Source organism: Cynara cardunculus (genome assembly GCF_001531365.2).
Source record: "Cynara cardunculus var. scolymus isolate 2C chromosome LG 16, CcrdV1, whole genome shotgun sequence".
NCBI classification, from domain to species: Eukaryota; Viridiplantae; Streptophyta; class Magnoliopsida; order Asterales; family Asteraceae; genus Cynara; species Cynara cardunculus.
In genome coordinates this window covers 2,137,981-2,155,036 of record NC_037543.1, presented here as the reverse complement: position 1 = coordinate 2,155,036, position 17,056 = coordinate 2,137,981, and the positions used below count along the sequence as shown (strand labels likewise).

The window sequence follows — 17,056 nt, the reverse complement described above, 5'->3', positions numbered from 1 at the left end:
AACCTCTTAATCATTCTGCACCAAACCATTCAGTAATTGCCAAGCAGCCCCTACTAGCCTAGCAGGTAAGAAGGGAGTGTTAGGTTCATTTTAAGGAATGAAAATGGGATTGATAATGAAAATAAAGTATTTTTATTTAATGATTATTTTTATTCCATTGTATTATATGATTTGGAATCATGTGAGATCAACCTGTTTTCGTGGGACCATTAAATAACACTGAACCTTCATAACAAGACACTAAGGTTTTACCTTTACAGTGTTTTTGCTGTAAAGGTTCGGTGTTTTTCATACCTTCACAATGTTTTACTGTGATCTCACATAACCCAACCCTGTACTACCTTCCATTACTACTATCCATACAACACAACTTCATCTCCATCACAGGAAGTATATCCAACACAGCTCCGACTTATTTCATTAAGCTCTGCTGTCATTTGCTTCAGGAAAACTGGAGGATTTCATCTGAGAAATCTCCAAATCTATGAAATCTTAAGAGAACTGCAATCCGATATGGTGACGGTTTTCGATCGCTATTTTTCTATATATCATGTTACAGTCGTTTCTATCGACACCCTTTTGTTGTTTACGTGCCTATTCATCTTCTTCTACAATCTGTCGTCGACAAAAATGGCAGGCAGTGTCCGCAGACACTGGCTGCCAGTTTGGTCGACGGGTTTCAATGGTTGTTTAGGATTCGTGTATCTTGGTCTAGGAATATGGATGATTCTAGAAAAGTTGAGCGATAAAACGAGCTTGTTACCTCCAGACGGGTGGCTCGTGGCGGTACTCCAGGGCGGCGTATGGTTGTTGATTCTGAGTCTTGAAAGGCGTCGGGTTTTACCCAAGATTTATTCGATTCTGATCTTGTTGTTTACGATCTTTCTTTGTTTTTCGTCGATCTGGGAAGATAGTGTCCACCGAGAAACGACTCTAATGGGTGTTCTAAACGTGTTGACTTTTCCGGGTGCGGTTTTGTTCGTCATCTGTGTTTTCCGGGAGCAAAAACAAGAAAACATTGAGAATGGTTCGCTTTACGCACCTCTGCAAGCCGAAGAACGATCTGAAACGGACGAAAATGTTACTCCAATGGCGAAAGCAGGAATTCTAAGTATATTCACATTCTGGTGGCTAAATCCGTTACTGGTGAAAGGAAAACGTAAAGTTCTTGACGGAAAAGATATTCCATATTTACGACCGGAAGATAGAGCGGAATCGTGTTATTCAAGATTCATGGAGAAACTCGAGAAACGAAAAGATGGTGCTCGTGGTGATCCGTCTATCTTGTCAACGTTGTTTATTTGGAAACGGAAAGATCTCGTGATAACGGGGTTTTTTGCACTGATCAAAGTACTCTCTCTAGCTTCCGGACCGTTAATTATTCGGGCTTTTATTCGGGTTTGCCAAGGGATGGAAAGTTTCAAACACGAAGGTTATTTTCTAGCATTCGGCCTATTTCTAGCGAAATGTCTAGAATCGATATCGGAAAGACAACTAAACTTTCGAAATAGATTGATCGGGCTCCAAGTGAAATCTATGTTATGTGCAGCAATCTATCGGAAACAGCTACGGTTATCGAACGTCGCCAAATTGAGTTACGGTCCCGGTGAGATAATGAATTACGCTACCGTTGACGCTACTAGAATTGGCGAATTCCCGTTTTGGTTTCATCAGATTTGGACAATTGGTCTTCAGATAACTCTCGGGATTCTTATAATCTTTTATTCGGTGGGAATGGCGACGTTTGCAGCTCTTTTCGTCGTAATCTTAACGGTTTTAGGAAATCTTCCGATGGGTAAGTTGCAGCATAAGTATCTAACAAAGCTAATGGCGGCACAAGATCGGAGATTGAAGGCGATAGCGGAGGCGATAACGAATATGAAGGTTTTGAAGTTGTATGCTTGGGAGACTCATTTCCGGAAGGCGACAGAAATGTTAAGAAAAGAAGAGTTGCGGTGGTTATCGGCGGTGATCACTCAAAGAGGCGGCTATTTGATTCTTTTTTGGTCGGCTCCGGTGTTTGTATCGATTGCCACGTTTTGGACGTGTTATTTTTTAGGAATTCCGCTCGATGCCAGTAACGTATTCACGTTTCTAGCAACGATACGGATCATTCAGGAGCCGATTCGGCTCATTTCCGACGTTGCAGCCGTGTTTATTGAAGCAAGGGTTGCCTTAACTCGGATTATTAAGTTTCTAGAGGCACCCGAGTTGCAGAGAGAGCTAAAGAAACACGGAAATGTCGAAAATAAGTCTGTAATAATCGAATCGGAAGTGATTTCATGGACTGATGACTCTTCAAAGCCGACGTTAGCACACGTAAATCTTGAAATTTTGACGGGCGAAAAAGTGGCAATTTGCGGAGAAGTTGGGTCGGGCAAATCGACTCTTGTTTCGGCCATTCTTGGAGAGGTTCCGAACATAAAAGGCAACGTAAGTCTTCGCTAACAATCAAGTCTCTACCAACACACCATAACAAAATCGGGTTTATACAAACGTTATATTATATATAACTATCCTAATAGACTGCTTAATAGGACTTAAATTTATAGCACAAACGATTTTGTGTCCTATGTAATGTGTTACAATAAGCTGATAAGACGTTTTTGGGCGTTTTTGGAAGTACGAACAAGTTTTTTAGTACAATTTTAAAATAAAGCGTCTTATTAGTCTTTTTATATGCCATTATTTGAAAAAAGGAAGTGTCTTATAAAAAAAGCTAATAGGACACTTTATTTCAAAAGTAATTTTAAAAAACATGTTAGGATGTCCAAATACGTCCTTAAAATCATAACTGTAACACCTTTATATATGACACACAATTGGTTGGTAATATAAACTTAAGGCTTATAAAGTGGAGTATTAGAACATTTAGATAATTTTGGAATCCTATAAAGTTGTCTATTAGAACATTTAGGGTCTGTTTAGTTGGTTTTCCATTAAGTCTTGTATGGGTAAAACTGTCTGTGTGGATTAATCTGTCTGTAGAGATTGCTAAGGTTTTTGCTTGGGAGGGTTCTTTCATAGATAATAGGAGCGTGGTTATTATTGGGAGGGCCAGGTTTGGTAAAAACTTGGTTTTCTGCATAAAGCTCCACTTTGAAAGCTTATTGAATAAGTCACTTTCTATATCATAAAGTCACTACCAAATGTTCATGTGTTGCTAACCGAATAAGTTGTCTCATTAAGCTCATTAAGCTACTAACAAACAGACCCTTGGATATTTTTGGTATCCTATAAAAAGAGTCTGTTAGAAGATTTAGATATCTTTGATGTCCTATAAAGCTGATTTTCTTAAAGTAGCAACTATTATTTCAACGGTTTTTAACCGGGTTTTTGGTTTTCAGGTTCGAGTTTATGGCCGGGTGGCGTACGTTTCCCAGACAGCATGGATTCAAACAGGAACTATACAAGAAAACATTCTATTCGGTTCGGAAATGGATGACGAAAAGTATCAAGAAGTAGTTACGAAATGCTCACTTGTGAAGGATATCGAGATGTTCCCATTTGGCGATCAAACGATCATCGGAGAACGAGGCGTAAATCTCAGCGGTGGACAGAAACAACGAGTTCAGCTGGCACGAGCATTATATCAAGATGCCGATGTATACCTCTTGGATGATCCATTTAGCGCCGTTGATGCCCATACTGCCGCCAGTTTGTTCAAAGTAATCGTCATTCTCATCTCTTCTTCTGATAGAAAAAAAAAGAACAAAAATCGCTACAACAAAATCGGGTTTAAAAGACGTGAAATATGTCTAAATATCATAACAGGTTGTTTTATAGAATTTTAGTTTAAAGCACCAATTATGCGTCATATCATATGTAAAGGTGTTACAATAAGTTTGATAGGACGTATTTGAACGTCCTAACAAGTTTTTTATGACAATTTTGAAATAAAGTGTCATATTAGTCTTTTTATATGACATTATTTAAAAAATGTCATATGAAAAAGCTAATTGCAACACTTTATTTCAAAACATATCCTACAAAACTTGTTAGGAACGCCATATGCGTCCTACTGTAATACCTTTATAGGGTTATTTAGCTAACGAGTAAAGTTTAGTTTTGGTCCCTATCATTTGTAATTTTCAACGGATATCGCTTCTAAACTTCAAAAACTCATATTTGGTCCCTCACGTTTGTCAATTTCTAACGGTTTTGGTTCTTCTGTCTAACGGTAGTTAAACTTCTTCCGTTAAATCCAATTAAATGAGGGGTATTTTAGTCATTTTTACTATTTTCATTATATTAAAATAAAAACATATTACACTTTTAGTTTTAAATGGCAAAAAAAGGCGGTGGTTATGCTTTTCTTTTCTTTTTGTGTTTCACAATTTAAAATAAAAAATATAATGTGTTTTTTAATTTTAATATAAAATAAAAAATTAATAAAAATGACTAAAATAATCCACACTTAACTGGACTTGGAAAAAAAGTTGATAACCGTTAAACAGAGGGACCAAAACCGTTGGAATTGACAAACATGCGGACAAAATCCGAGTTTTTGAAGTTTAAGGACGATCTGTTAAAAATTGCAAATGTTAGGGACCAAAATTGAACTTTACTCTTTAGCTAAATGACCTCCTGACGACTGATTTTTAAATCCATGACCTTCAGACAGATTTCTTGACATTCTTGGGCATGCCCAGCCCATCAGTGACATTCTCAAACTTGTCAGAAAGTCAAAAACCTCTCAGCCGGTCATTTAACCGAAAGACCCCACTTTTATACAAGGCGCATAATTGTTTCGTCCTATAAAACAATATAATAAAACATTTAGACATCTTTAGTGTCCTATAATCTGTATTAACAAGTTTTATTTCTAGGAATACATCATGGAAGCTCTATCAAGCAAGACAGTGTTACTCGTAACTCACCAAGTCGATTTCTTGCCCGCTTTTGACGATATCCTGGTGAGCATTCACACTAAACCCGCCAACGCCACTTTTCCGTCTCTTCCACATGAATTCAATCTTAAATTCTCGTGATTTTGGTTGACAGTTAATGGCCGACGGGAAGATCGTGAAAACCGGAACCTACTCCCAACTACTTGATTCCTGTAAAGAGTTCCAAAACCTCGTTATTGCACTTTCCGATACTTCAAGTTCAGATAATCAAGCACCCGATGATTCTAAACAGATATCTGAAAAGCCAAATCAAGAAATCCAAAAAATCAGCACGAAAGAACAGATAGAATCGTCTTTAGGAGAACAGTTGATAAAGCAAGAAGAACGAGAAGCAGGGGACACGGGCCTAAAGCCGTACAAACAGTATCTTGGTCAAAGCAACGGCTATTTCTACTTCTTTCTATCGGTTTTATCGCATATCTCACACATAATCGGAACGTTATTGCAGAATCTATGGTTGGCTAGAGAAGTGCAGGATTCTAATTTCAACTGGCTGAATATGTTGCTAGTGTACATGGGCATCGGGGTTTTCATGATGTTCTTTTTATTCGGTAGATCTTATTTTGTCGTTAAACTAGGAGTTAAGACATCGATGGCGGTTTTCTCTAAGTTAATAACGTCGCTTTTCCGAGCACCGATGTCTTTCTACGATTCCACGCCTGTGGGAAGGATAATCAGTCGGGTAAGCCTTCACCTAAGAGTATGACAAAAGGCTATTCTCCTAAATATACCCATCAGGGTTATTTAGGACAATAGCTTTTTGAAAAAAAATTAAATGCATGAGCCTTCTGACGTATCCTTAGGCATTCTTCTGTCGGGGAAATGCGTTCTTGTATCTGTCAGAAGGTCATGTATTTAAAAAAAGTTGTGACAGAAGGTTATTCTCTTAAATAATCCAATGAACGAACTACACGAAGCTTATGAATCTAATTTTGTTAGGTGTCGTCTGATCTGAATATTGTGGATCTTGAACTGGCGATGAAGTTTACGATTGGCGTAGGCACAACGATGAACACATACTTCAGCTTTGCAATCCTGGCTTTCCTAACTTGGCCCGTCTTATTCATTATCATTCCAACGGTTTATATAACCATCCTTCTACAGGTAAAAAAAAGGGTGTTCCTAGACTTCTACATGCATGTTTATCAGTTATCGCAAATATTTTGAGTATGGCTGATTACTCATAATGAATATACCTAACTATTCATGAATTATTCATAATGAATATACCTAAATATTCATGAATATTGTTTATGATGAATGTTATGCATTTTCATCATTCATGATATTCATCATGAATGGTCGGTTCTCTTGGTTCTCAAAATACTTACGGTTCTCAAATGAACCTGCCCCTACTCATTAGCCTACAAATAATAGTATTATCGCACAGAAATTCTACTACGCTTCTGCAAAGGAGTTGATGCGATTAGATGGCACGAGCAAGTCTTTGGTTGCAAGCCATCTTGCGCAATCCATTGCCGGAGTTGTTACCATCAGAGCCTTTGGAGAAGAAGACCGTTTCTTTTCAGAGCATTTGCGCCTCATTGATGGCAACGCGAGTCCATTCTTTCATAGTTTTTCAGCAAATGAGTGGTTAATCCAACGTCTCGAGATACTGTGTGCGGTTGTCATTTCTAGCTCGGCCCTGGCTGTGACTTTGCTTCCCTTTGAGGCTTCTGACTCGGGTTAGTCATTTTAAACTCACGACAACAAAATGGGTCCTGCGTCTTAATAGAATACTTAATGGGAGTTTAAATTTATAAGACAAAAAAAACACGCCCTATCTAAAAGTGTTACAGTAAGTTGTTAGGATGAAGTTAAGCAACCTAACAAGTTTTGTCTACGAAGTCGGGCAACCAAACGCAAAAAGTAAATCGTCATATTTAGCTTTTTTTGTGTCTGGTTACCCAACTTATTGATAGAATTTGTTAGTTCGTCTAACTTCATCCTAACAACTTACTGTAATGTCTTTAGATAGAACGCCGACTTTTGGTCCTATAAGCTCAAAGTCTCATTAATGTTAAGGGGTGCATTTGGTACACTGGACAAGATAGACAGAACGGGGATCACCATTGACAGGACTGCTATATGGAACATAGTGGAACAGGCGTGTTCCACCTCCACCTCATGAAAGAAGGTGGAACAACCTATATTTTACCAATATAACCTCAAAATAAAACCTAATTCACTTCTAAAACATCAAATACGCGTCTCTTTACATTTTGTTCATTGTTTAAATTTTATTTATTATATTTATGTTTTTTTAGACTTTCACTTTATTATTCTCAGAATATTATTTTTATATGGTTTTTATATTTTGATTAATTTATGTAATTTATTAAATATTAATAATAAAAATGTAGAAAAGGTATAAAATAAAATTTGGAAACTACATAAACTTTTTATTTTCATGTCATTTTAATCGTCTTAACGAAAACTTTCTAATGATATATTAATATTTACTTTATTATGATCTAATGAATTACATAAATTAATGAAATATTGGTCATTTTATATGTTTTGTCATGTCCGATTTTGTCTTACCAAACACTGAACAGTTGTTCTGCTCTGTTATGTCATGTTTGGATGCCAAACGCACCCTAAGTACTCTATTAGGACTTCCAAGAACGATTGGGTGTCCAAAAAACCAATTTTGTTGTAGTGACTACACTATTATTACAAGCAAATGACGATATCTATCTAAAATCAAATGTTGTAATGACAGGATACATCGGAATGGCTCTTGCGTACGGTCTCTCATTGAATATCTTCCTAGTTGTTTCCGTCCAATTCCAATGTCAGTTATCGAATCTAATAGTTTCAGTCGAAAGACTAGAGCAATTCATGCATATTCGTAGTGAAGCCCCTGAAATAATAGAAGCCAACCGACCCCCAAAAAGTTGGCCGAGTATTGGTAGAGTTGCCATCCAAAACTTGAAAGTAAGCAAGACTTTCGACTTTATTTCTACATATTCACTAGGATTATTCAACACAATAACCTTTTGACATAACTTTTTTTTCCAAATGCATGACCTTCTGATAGATTTTGAGACATTTTTGTGTTAGGAGACACCCTTCTATCAGATAGAGACATTTTTAAATCTGTCATAAGGTCATGCATTTAAAAAAAAAATAAGTCAGGAGATTATTCTCCTTGTCTCCTAAACAACCCGTATTCACTATAAGGTTATCAAGATTTATCAACTAATCTGTCATTTGTGCGTTGCAGATAAGGTATCAGCCGAATTCGCCTTTGGTTCTTCAAGGGATTAGTTGCATATTTGAAGGAGGGGATAAAATTGGAATTGTTGGCAGGACAGGAAGTGGGAAAACGACTTTGATTAGTGCTTTGTTTCGCTTGGTTGAACCTACAGACGGAAAGATCATTGTAGACGAAATAGATATAACTACAATTGGACTCCATGACCTTAGATCCAATTTCGGAATCATCCCACAAGAACCAACACTCTTCAGTGGTTCCGTTCGATATAATCTTGATCCCCTAGCAGAGCACAGTGATCATGAACTATGGAAGGTAAAGTATTTGAACAATTAGATGCATGCTAACTCTACAACAAAATCGGCTTTCTAGGACGCCAGACATGTCTAAATGCCGTAATAGACTATTATGCATCCTATAAAAGGTTACAACATGATGTTATGACGTATTTGGGCATCCTAACAAGTTTTTTATGACACTTTTGAAATAGCGTTCTATTAGTTTTTTCATAAGACACTTTAGAGAAGTTATTCTATGAGCACATGACACTTGTTTTCATAACACATTTTTTCAAATAATATCATATAAAAGAATAATACGACACTTTGTTTCAAAATTTTCCTAAAAACTTGTTAGGACGTCCAAAAGAGTCATATCAATTTATTGTAGCACATATATATAGGACGCACAATTGTTTGGTCCTATACACTTGTCCTATTAAGGTGCGTTTGGTACATTGGATAGGATAGGACAGGACATGACAGAACAGAACAGAACAGAACAGGGATCATGTTTCACGTGTGACAGGACTTTTATGTGGAATACGTGTTCCACCCCACCCCGTTGGAGGTGGAACAAATTTATATTTTACCAATATAACCTCAAAATAAAACCTAATTCTCTTTTGAAACATCAAATACACCTCCCTCTTTACATTTTATTCATTTTATTTTTCGTATTTTATGCTCTTTAAGCTTACACTTTAACGTCCTCAAAATATTATTTTTATACGGTTTTCTATATTTTTGTTAATTTATTAATATTAATAATAAAAAATAATATAGAAAAGGTATAAATAAAAACTGCAAACTACATAAAACTTCTTCTTTTTGGTGTCATTTTAATCGTCTTGACCAAAACTTTCTAATGATACATATTTTGTTATAAAAAAAATATTTATTCTATTATAATCTAATAAATTACATAAAGTAATCAAAACATATAAAAGATATAAACAACTCATTAGAGGTAAACTGGTGATTTTGTCCTATCTTGTTTGGATATCAAACGCACCCAGACATAACTTCTGTTGTAGTCTAATCAAGACCATCGACAAATACCGATGTTCGATGTTTTTCTTGATGATGTGAGGCAGGTTCTTGATAAATGCCAACTTCTAGAGGCCATTCAAGATAAAAAAGAGGGCTTGGACTCCTTAGGTAATTAAAAAGCTCTATTTTTCGACTTATGGTATTACAGTTTGTTATTTTAGATGCTAAAAGGGTAGGAAAATAACGATCGAAATACAGTTGTGCAAGATGGCTCGAATTGGAGTTTGGGACAACGCCAACTATTTTGCTTAGGAAGAGCCCTTCTGAAGAGACGAAAGATTTTGGTACTTGACGAAGCCACGGCATCAATCGACAATGCGACAGATACGATCATTCAGAAAACAATTCGGCAAGAATTTAAAGATTGCACAGTAATAACAGTTGCCCACAGAATACCAACTGTTATAGACTGCACAATGGTGCTTGTTATGAAGGATGGTTAGTTCTATACCTATCTTATCTTTCTACCATCTATCAGCCGTTAATACAGATGCCAAATATGTCTAAATGTCCTAATAGACTGCTTTTTAAGACGTAAGTTTATTGAACCAAACAACTGTGCGTCATTAAGGTGTTACAATAAGTTGATACTTGATAGGACGCTTTTGGCTGTCATAACAAGTTTTTTAGGAAATAAGACGTCGTATCAGTCTTTTTATATGACATAATTTGAGAAAATGTTTCATAAAAAGATTTGTTCACAGGAAACTTCTCAAAGGAGTTTATAGAAAAGCTAATAGGACACTTTTGAATAAAGTGTCCTAAAAAACTTGTTAGGATGCTCAAATGCATCCTAACATCTTATTGTAACAGTTGTATATAGGACGCACAATTGTTTGGTCTTATAAACCAAGGGTCCGTGGATAAGCATTTACCGGCACGAGTCACCACCCTAACTTACCTAATCCGGTAACATTCCCGGCCATGAAAGTTGATTGATGGTAAGCGTTTATCACCCGGTAAGCGCTTACCGGTAAGAGTCACTACTCTCACTTACCAGGTAAGAGTCACTACCCTCACTTACCGGGTAAGACTCACAATCCTTACCTTCACTCTTACTAGGGGTGTACAAAAAACCATCAAACCGCTCAACCTGCCAAACCCAACTCACTAACAACCCAATTAAACCCAACCCACTAAACTGCCAAACCGCTAAAATGCCAATTAAGGGTTGAAATTGGGTTGGCCTAGCTCAACCCAAACCAACCCGTCAACTTGCCGCTAGTATATATAACTTCGATAAAAATTTATTTATATCTACATATAATATACTAGTCTATTATATATATTGATAATATGTAAAATTTTATATAATGTTTGTTGAGTCTATGTAGGTTACCAAAAGAGATTCACTACCAAAGAATGATGTTAAAGAATCTAATAGGAGAAAATTATTGAAATGGTTTTTGCAGTAACAACAAATGATATGTTGAAGAATATGAATGATGTTGATAGATATTTGGTTGACGAATCTATCAATCAAAAGACTCCCTCATTTGATGTTTTACTTTGTTGGGAAAGAAAATGCTAATAATTATAGCATTTCATTACAACATTAGGTTTATAGGATGTGTATAATGTCTAAGTGTGTTAATATGATAATTTTTAGGACAAAGCAAAACATTGCCATATCTAAAAGAGTTACAATATGTTCATAGAACGCTTTTGGGTCTCTTAACAAATTTTTAAGACGCTTTTAAAATAAAGTGTCGTATTAGTTATTTTATACGACATTATTAGAAAGTGTCATATGAACACAAATGTCCTATAAATAGATGAGTTTACACTTTATAGGACACTTCTCAAAATTGTTCTATAAAATAACTAATATGACATCTTATTTAAAAAGTATTCTAAAAAATTTGTTGAAACGCGCAAAGAATCCTATAAACCTATTGTAACCCTTTTAGAAATAACGCTTTATAGTTTGGTCCTATAAACCTAAGTCATGAAATATTTCATTGATCAAATTTATGCAACTATTGACCCGCCAACCCAATCCAACTCACCTCAACCCGTAAGGGTTGGATTATACTTTAGAATGGGTTGGGTTGGGTTGAGATTTTCCAAACCGCCATTATTGGGTTGGGTTGTAAAAATACCGTAAACCGTCCAACACCCACATACACCCCTCTTCTTACCGGGTAAGAATCTCGGTTCTTCATATGCTTACCGATAGGGTCATCGACCCTTGTAAGTGCTTACCCTGTAAGTCAATAAGCGCTCAAGTCCATTTAGAAATATTTGGCTTCAGATTTTGTTGTAATGATATCTACAAATTGAAGAATCTCATGATCCAAAATCCTAACCATCTGTAATGAACTGGACCTTCACATGTGTATTTACAGGAAAGGTGATGGAGTATGATAAACCCATGAAATTGATGAATGAACCAGCTTCCTTATTCGGGCTACTAGTTAACGAATACTGGTCGCAACATAAGCCCTCGTGATCGAAAAAGGTAACATTGCTATTTGTGCCACAATAACGCTAGAACTACAATAACGATTTCATGCCCTAAATTTTCAGATCAATCGAAACCTCATAAAATGCGATGATGAAAATCAATAATAAAGCTTCGTAGTGATATCATTTCTGAATCATCATCGAGAAATTGAGAAATTACCTTCGAGTTCTGCAAATATCGTACTTCTTCTTCAATTTGAAGCTTCTGGTGCAGCAAGTAGAATGGTTTGATTCTGCTACAACTTTTGTATTTTCGTTTGAAGATCTGATTTAGAAATGGATTCGGGTTCAAATTTCGAAATCTATGTGTATATGGTTGAAATCATTATGTAGGGATTAGCGGCGACCATAACGGTAGGGGTAGACGGATTTAGGTTTATGAAATTGGGTTAAATAATAGAACATAGTTGGTGGGAGTTGTCCGCCATTGACGACCGCCGTATGGTGTGAAATTGAAGAGCACAAAGACGGTGGCGCGTGGTGGCACGATTCGATGCACAATGATCCCACCAAAACCAACTTCTTCAAAATTGATTAAAGAGCAAACTTACAAATTTGGTCATTGTGGTTTGTCACAACTAACACTTTTAGTCCTTACAGTTTTGAAATTAAAAGTTAGTCATCATGATTTAAAAAAAATCTGGATTTAGTTCCTATCGTTAATTATCGTTAAAAGATTCCGTTAAATGATGGACATTTTCGTCCTTTTATGGACTTTTATTGTCTTTTACCGAATTAAAAACCACATGAACCAGAATAATAATAATATCAATTTTGATTAGGTAAAGGATAAAAGAATCAATAAAAGGACAAAAATGTCCTTGTTCAACGAAAACTTTTAACGGTTGTTAGAGGAATAGACAAAATTCGAACCTTTTTGCAATTAGCTACAGGATATGGTATAATGAAAACCGAACTGAGTCCTGTAAGAGATAATTGGGACAACTGGTTATAAAATAGGTACTGAATGTGGTTCAAGGATCGGTTAGGGTCAAAAGCCGATAAGGACAGGTTACGGAATTTGGCCCAGGACCGAAACCGATTATGGGCTCAGTTAAAGCCCGATTATGTATCTCCACAGGATTGGGCCAGGTATGCTTCTGGCCCTTTACTTTTCTATTAGGGTTGGGCTTTTATTAAGGCCTTAAAATGGATTTCTGTTTGGGCTTTTATCATTGGCTTGAGCTTAATAGTTTGTGACTTTGTGGTTTCTAAGTTTAGAAGGATTTTTTACAATATTTAAATTGGAAAAAAAATATTTAATAATATTAATTAAATTGGTATTATATTATTTTAACCATAAGAAAGAATTTTTGTCTGGTAATCGTGTGTGTTTGGACTAGCTAATGTGCACCGATTAATCCACTGGATGACCACAAATTAAGGGGGTGTTTGGGATTGTTTATAAAAACAACTTAGGGTTGTTTGTTTACCTCTTAATAGTTCCATTAAGAGGCAATCTCTGAATCGTTAAAAGGTGAATCTTGTTTCTTTTTTTTTTTTTTTTTTTTTGCCTCTTAATGGTTCTAAAACCCTCTGAATGATTTTGTATCTTGGGCTTCCCTTAACCATTAAGAGCCCTAATTTCATTGTAAACAATTACCAAACAATTATATTTCATTTTGCACTATACCATGAGAGCCTTTTAATCATTCTGACCACTTAATGATTCTGCACAAAACCATTCAGCAACTGCCAAACAACCTCTTATTGACTTATTCCGTATGACACCGGTAATAAGCACTTTTGAGTGTTTGGATAAACAACTTATACCGGTGTCAAACCGGTAATAAAAAGTTTTTGAAGAAGTTAAACCCTTCTAACTTATAATAAGTCGATAAGTACTTTTGTAGAAAATCATAAGTTGTTTCAAATAAGCAAATCCCAAACACCCCCTAACATAACTAGCTGATTTCTCTTGGCATTATTTGTGTCTCGTATATAAAATAAGGTTTACAGAACTACAAATTTGGTCCATGTGGTTTGTCAAAAATGACGCTTTTCGTCCCGATTTAGTCCCTCCGTCTGCAGACGTCAAATCTTTTTGTTAAATGAATGATATTTTTGTCATTTTATCGATTTTAATTGTCTTTTACTCAATCAAAACCACATGGACGAAAATCATATAATTGATTTGATTGGGTTTATACGACGCTAAAAATTTCAAAGTGTGTTAATAGATCGCTTTATAAACCTAATTTATAGGACCAAAAAATAAAGCATTTTATCTAAAGACGTTGTAATAAGTTTATAGAACGTTTTGGGCTTCATAACAAGTTTTTAGAACAGTTTTAGAAATAGACGAAGTATTAACTATTTTATATGACATTATTTAAAGAATGTATTACAAAAACAAGTATCTATTTAAAGATACATTTTTATGACACTTTTCAAAACGATGTTATGGAATAGTTAATAAGACACTTTATTTTGAAAGCACCATAAAAACTTGTTACAGCGCCTAAAAACGTCTTATAAACCTATTTGTAACATTTTTAGATATGACGTTTTATAGTTTGTATTGGAACTTTAATAAATAAAAAAAACTTGTCCCACGTTGGAGCGATTTGGGCTTTTAACGAATGAGTGGGTTACGTGGACTTGGATTAGAGTGTGTGTTTTGGCTTTGCAAATGACGTTTACCCAACTGCTCCTAACAGTCTGGTCTTAGGGGCCGTTTACCCAATTGCTTATCCGGTAAGCGCTTACAGATAGGAGTCAACACTATAATTTATTTTGATGCGTAAGATTTTAGTATATCAAAACATATCGAATGCAACAATTTAGTCAGTAAGCACTTACCTGGGTAAAAGTCGTCATCCTCACTTACCGGGTAAGACTCTCCATCATTCTCATCGCTTTTACCTGATAAAATTATTGACCCTTCTCATTTTCATCTGAATAATAAATTTATCCGGTAAGTACTTACGAAGTAAGTATTCTTAAATGGCCCCTTATAATAATTATTTTTTAATTTAAAAAACATGATTTTGGTATTATTGGCGGATTACCGGAGATACCCTCTTTGCTGGTAATCTGCCGATAATACCAAAAATTGTTTCATTATTAAAAAAAACATGATTTTGGTATTATTGGCGAATGGTGTGTCTGCGGGGAATATCAAAATCATATTTTATTATTTTTTTAGTAGTAAAATATTTTTGGGTATTGTTGGTAGATTGCCGATGGATGGGGATGTCCATCGGTAATACCAAAATCATGTATTTTTGTTTTTTTTAGTTGAACATATTTCCGACGAATTAACAGCGACACCCCCATTTGCCGGAAACTATATTTCTGTAACTTTTTTTCTCATCCTCATTCGCCGGTGATTAAAGATACAGTTTTCGAAAAACGAATAACAAAAAATATAATTTACCAATGAAAACAAATAATTAAAAAAACTGGAATCCAGATTCAAATCCTACAAGCTAAACATGAATTTTAAAGGAATGAGATTCAAATCTATTCCAAATCATACAAACCAAACAGATAAAAGGATTCCAAATCCATTCATATCCAAATCCAAATCCCTCCACAAAATCCGAATCCCTCAAAAACAATCTGCAAACCAAACAGACACGAAATGAAAATAGAACATTGAAATTTATAGATGCAATCACAAGCATATAGCTCAGTTTGCTAAGGTACTAATTGATTTTGCTTGAATACACAGTAGGTTCAAGTTCGAACCATGTGGGAGACGGACTTGAACCCATGTGCTAGCCTCAACCGCCAAGTTAGCCCTGAAATGCCTTCTCCCATATGGTTTCATGTAGGACCAGTCGGGTTTGTCGGTTATCATGTAATATCCCACATTGGTTGAGAAAGTGAACTAAAGTAATCTTATAAGGGACTAGACACTTCCTCTACAAGATAAGTTTTAAAACCGTGAGTTCAAACACAGACAAAACACACAATATCTAATAACTGGCCTGAGATATTACAAATGGTATCAGACCCACGAATCAGACTAGTGTGTCAACGAGAACGCTAGACTCCCAAGAGGGTGGAACATAAGATCCTACATCAAACGAAAAAAGGAACTAAGATCGCCTCATAAGAACCAGATACCTCCTCTACAAGAAGCGTCTTAAAACCATGAGTTCAGATGTAAACAAAACAGATATACATCTGACACGGTTGACCTGAGATGTTATATATCAACCTTTTATGTTCAGATAGATGAAAACACATTCTTAAAGCATACTTAGAGGAATAATCCATCTAATCACTATTTACTTCACTTAAATTCATGTTTATCTCTAAAAGAGAGAAAAAGCAAAAGCACAAAGAAACTATAAAAACCATAAAAATGGTTATTTATATGGATGTGAAGAATTTATGCTTTCCTTATATATATAAAGAAAATGGAAGCATATATTTGAACCTCATTAGGGGTATCTTAATTATTTAATTAACCAAACAATTAATATCTCAATTATTTAATTAACCAAACAATTAATATCTCAATTATTTAAATATAAAAGAATAATAAAAAGGCACAAATAGAATAAATAATAACTCATAGAAAACAAATAGTAATTAGAATTAAAGGATCCAAAATAATAAAAGGAGAATAAAATAAATTTTAATGTATATTTAAATAAGATTTAAAATAAAAATAGAGATTAAACATCTTAAAATTTCAACAGTGTGCATAAGGGTTGGGTTCACGTGAGACCACTTTTTTACACTTGAAATTTCACGGCAAAACGCGGTTTGAGTCTACCGGGGAACCCGGTTCATCGGACCCAAACGGGGACGGGGATTCCCGGTAGACTCAAACCGGGGATGGGGATGGGGATGGGGAGGGGGCGGGGGTATGTTACTCAAACCAGGGCCGAGGATCTCCGGTAGATTCAAACTAACATATATTTTTTATAGGGGTTTGACCAGGGACGGGATGTTAATTCTCGTACCAGCCAGAGTCCAGGGCTGGAGATGTTACTACAAACCGGGGCCAGGGCTGGGGATTACAAAACCCGCCTCACCCCTACCCCGTTGTCATGCCTAGTAGATAGCTACGTATTTTTAAATATGAAATGATTTCAAAATGACATACAAAAATTAAAAACTAGAAACATCTTTAACAAGTTTTTTTTTTTTAATAATTTCTCTAAAATAGA

At 35.5% G+C, this 17,056-nt stretch overlaps 1 protein-coding gene across 1 annotated transcript; it reads left to right on the top strand.

Moving 5' to 3' along the window:
• Positions 1–439: 439 nt before the first annotated feature.
• Positions 440–12,092, top strand: LOC112528924 (ABC transporter C family member 10-like). Its single transcript, XM_025139961.1, has 12 exons — positions 440–2,433; positions 3,348–3,668; positions 4,830–4,916; positions 5,005–5,592; positions 5,850–6,014; positions 6,301–6,595; positions 7,636–7,850; positions 8,140–8,445; positions 9,506–9,569; positions 9,660–9,899; positions 11,810–11,922; positions 11,991–12,092. Exons 1-11 carry the CDS (start codon positions 514–516, stop codon positions 11,911–11,913), a joined length of 4,305 nt encoding a protein of 1,434 aa, XP_024995729.1. The 5' UTR covers positions 440–513; the 3' UTR covers positions 11,914–11,922; positions 11,991–12,092.
• Positions 12,093–17,056: the final 4,964 nt, after the last annotated feature.

Bases quoted from the DNA above. Each gene is read 5' to 3' on its own strand.
- LOC112528924 (XM_025139961.1), top strand. From the start codon at position 514: ATGGTGACGGTTTTCGATCGCTATTTTTCTATATATCATGTTACAGTC. The intron at 6,596-7,635 runs GTTAGTCATTTT...TTGTAATGACAG, and splicing joins CTTTGAGGCTTCTGACTCGG to GATACATCGGAATGGCTCTT. The intron at 7,851-8,139 runs GTAAGCAAGACT...TGTGCGTTGCAG, and splicing joins TTGCCATCCAAAACTTGAAA to ATAAGGTATCAGCCGAATTC.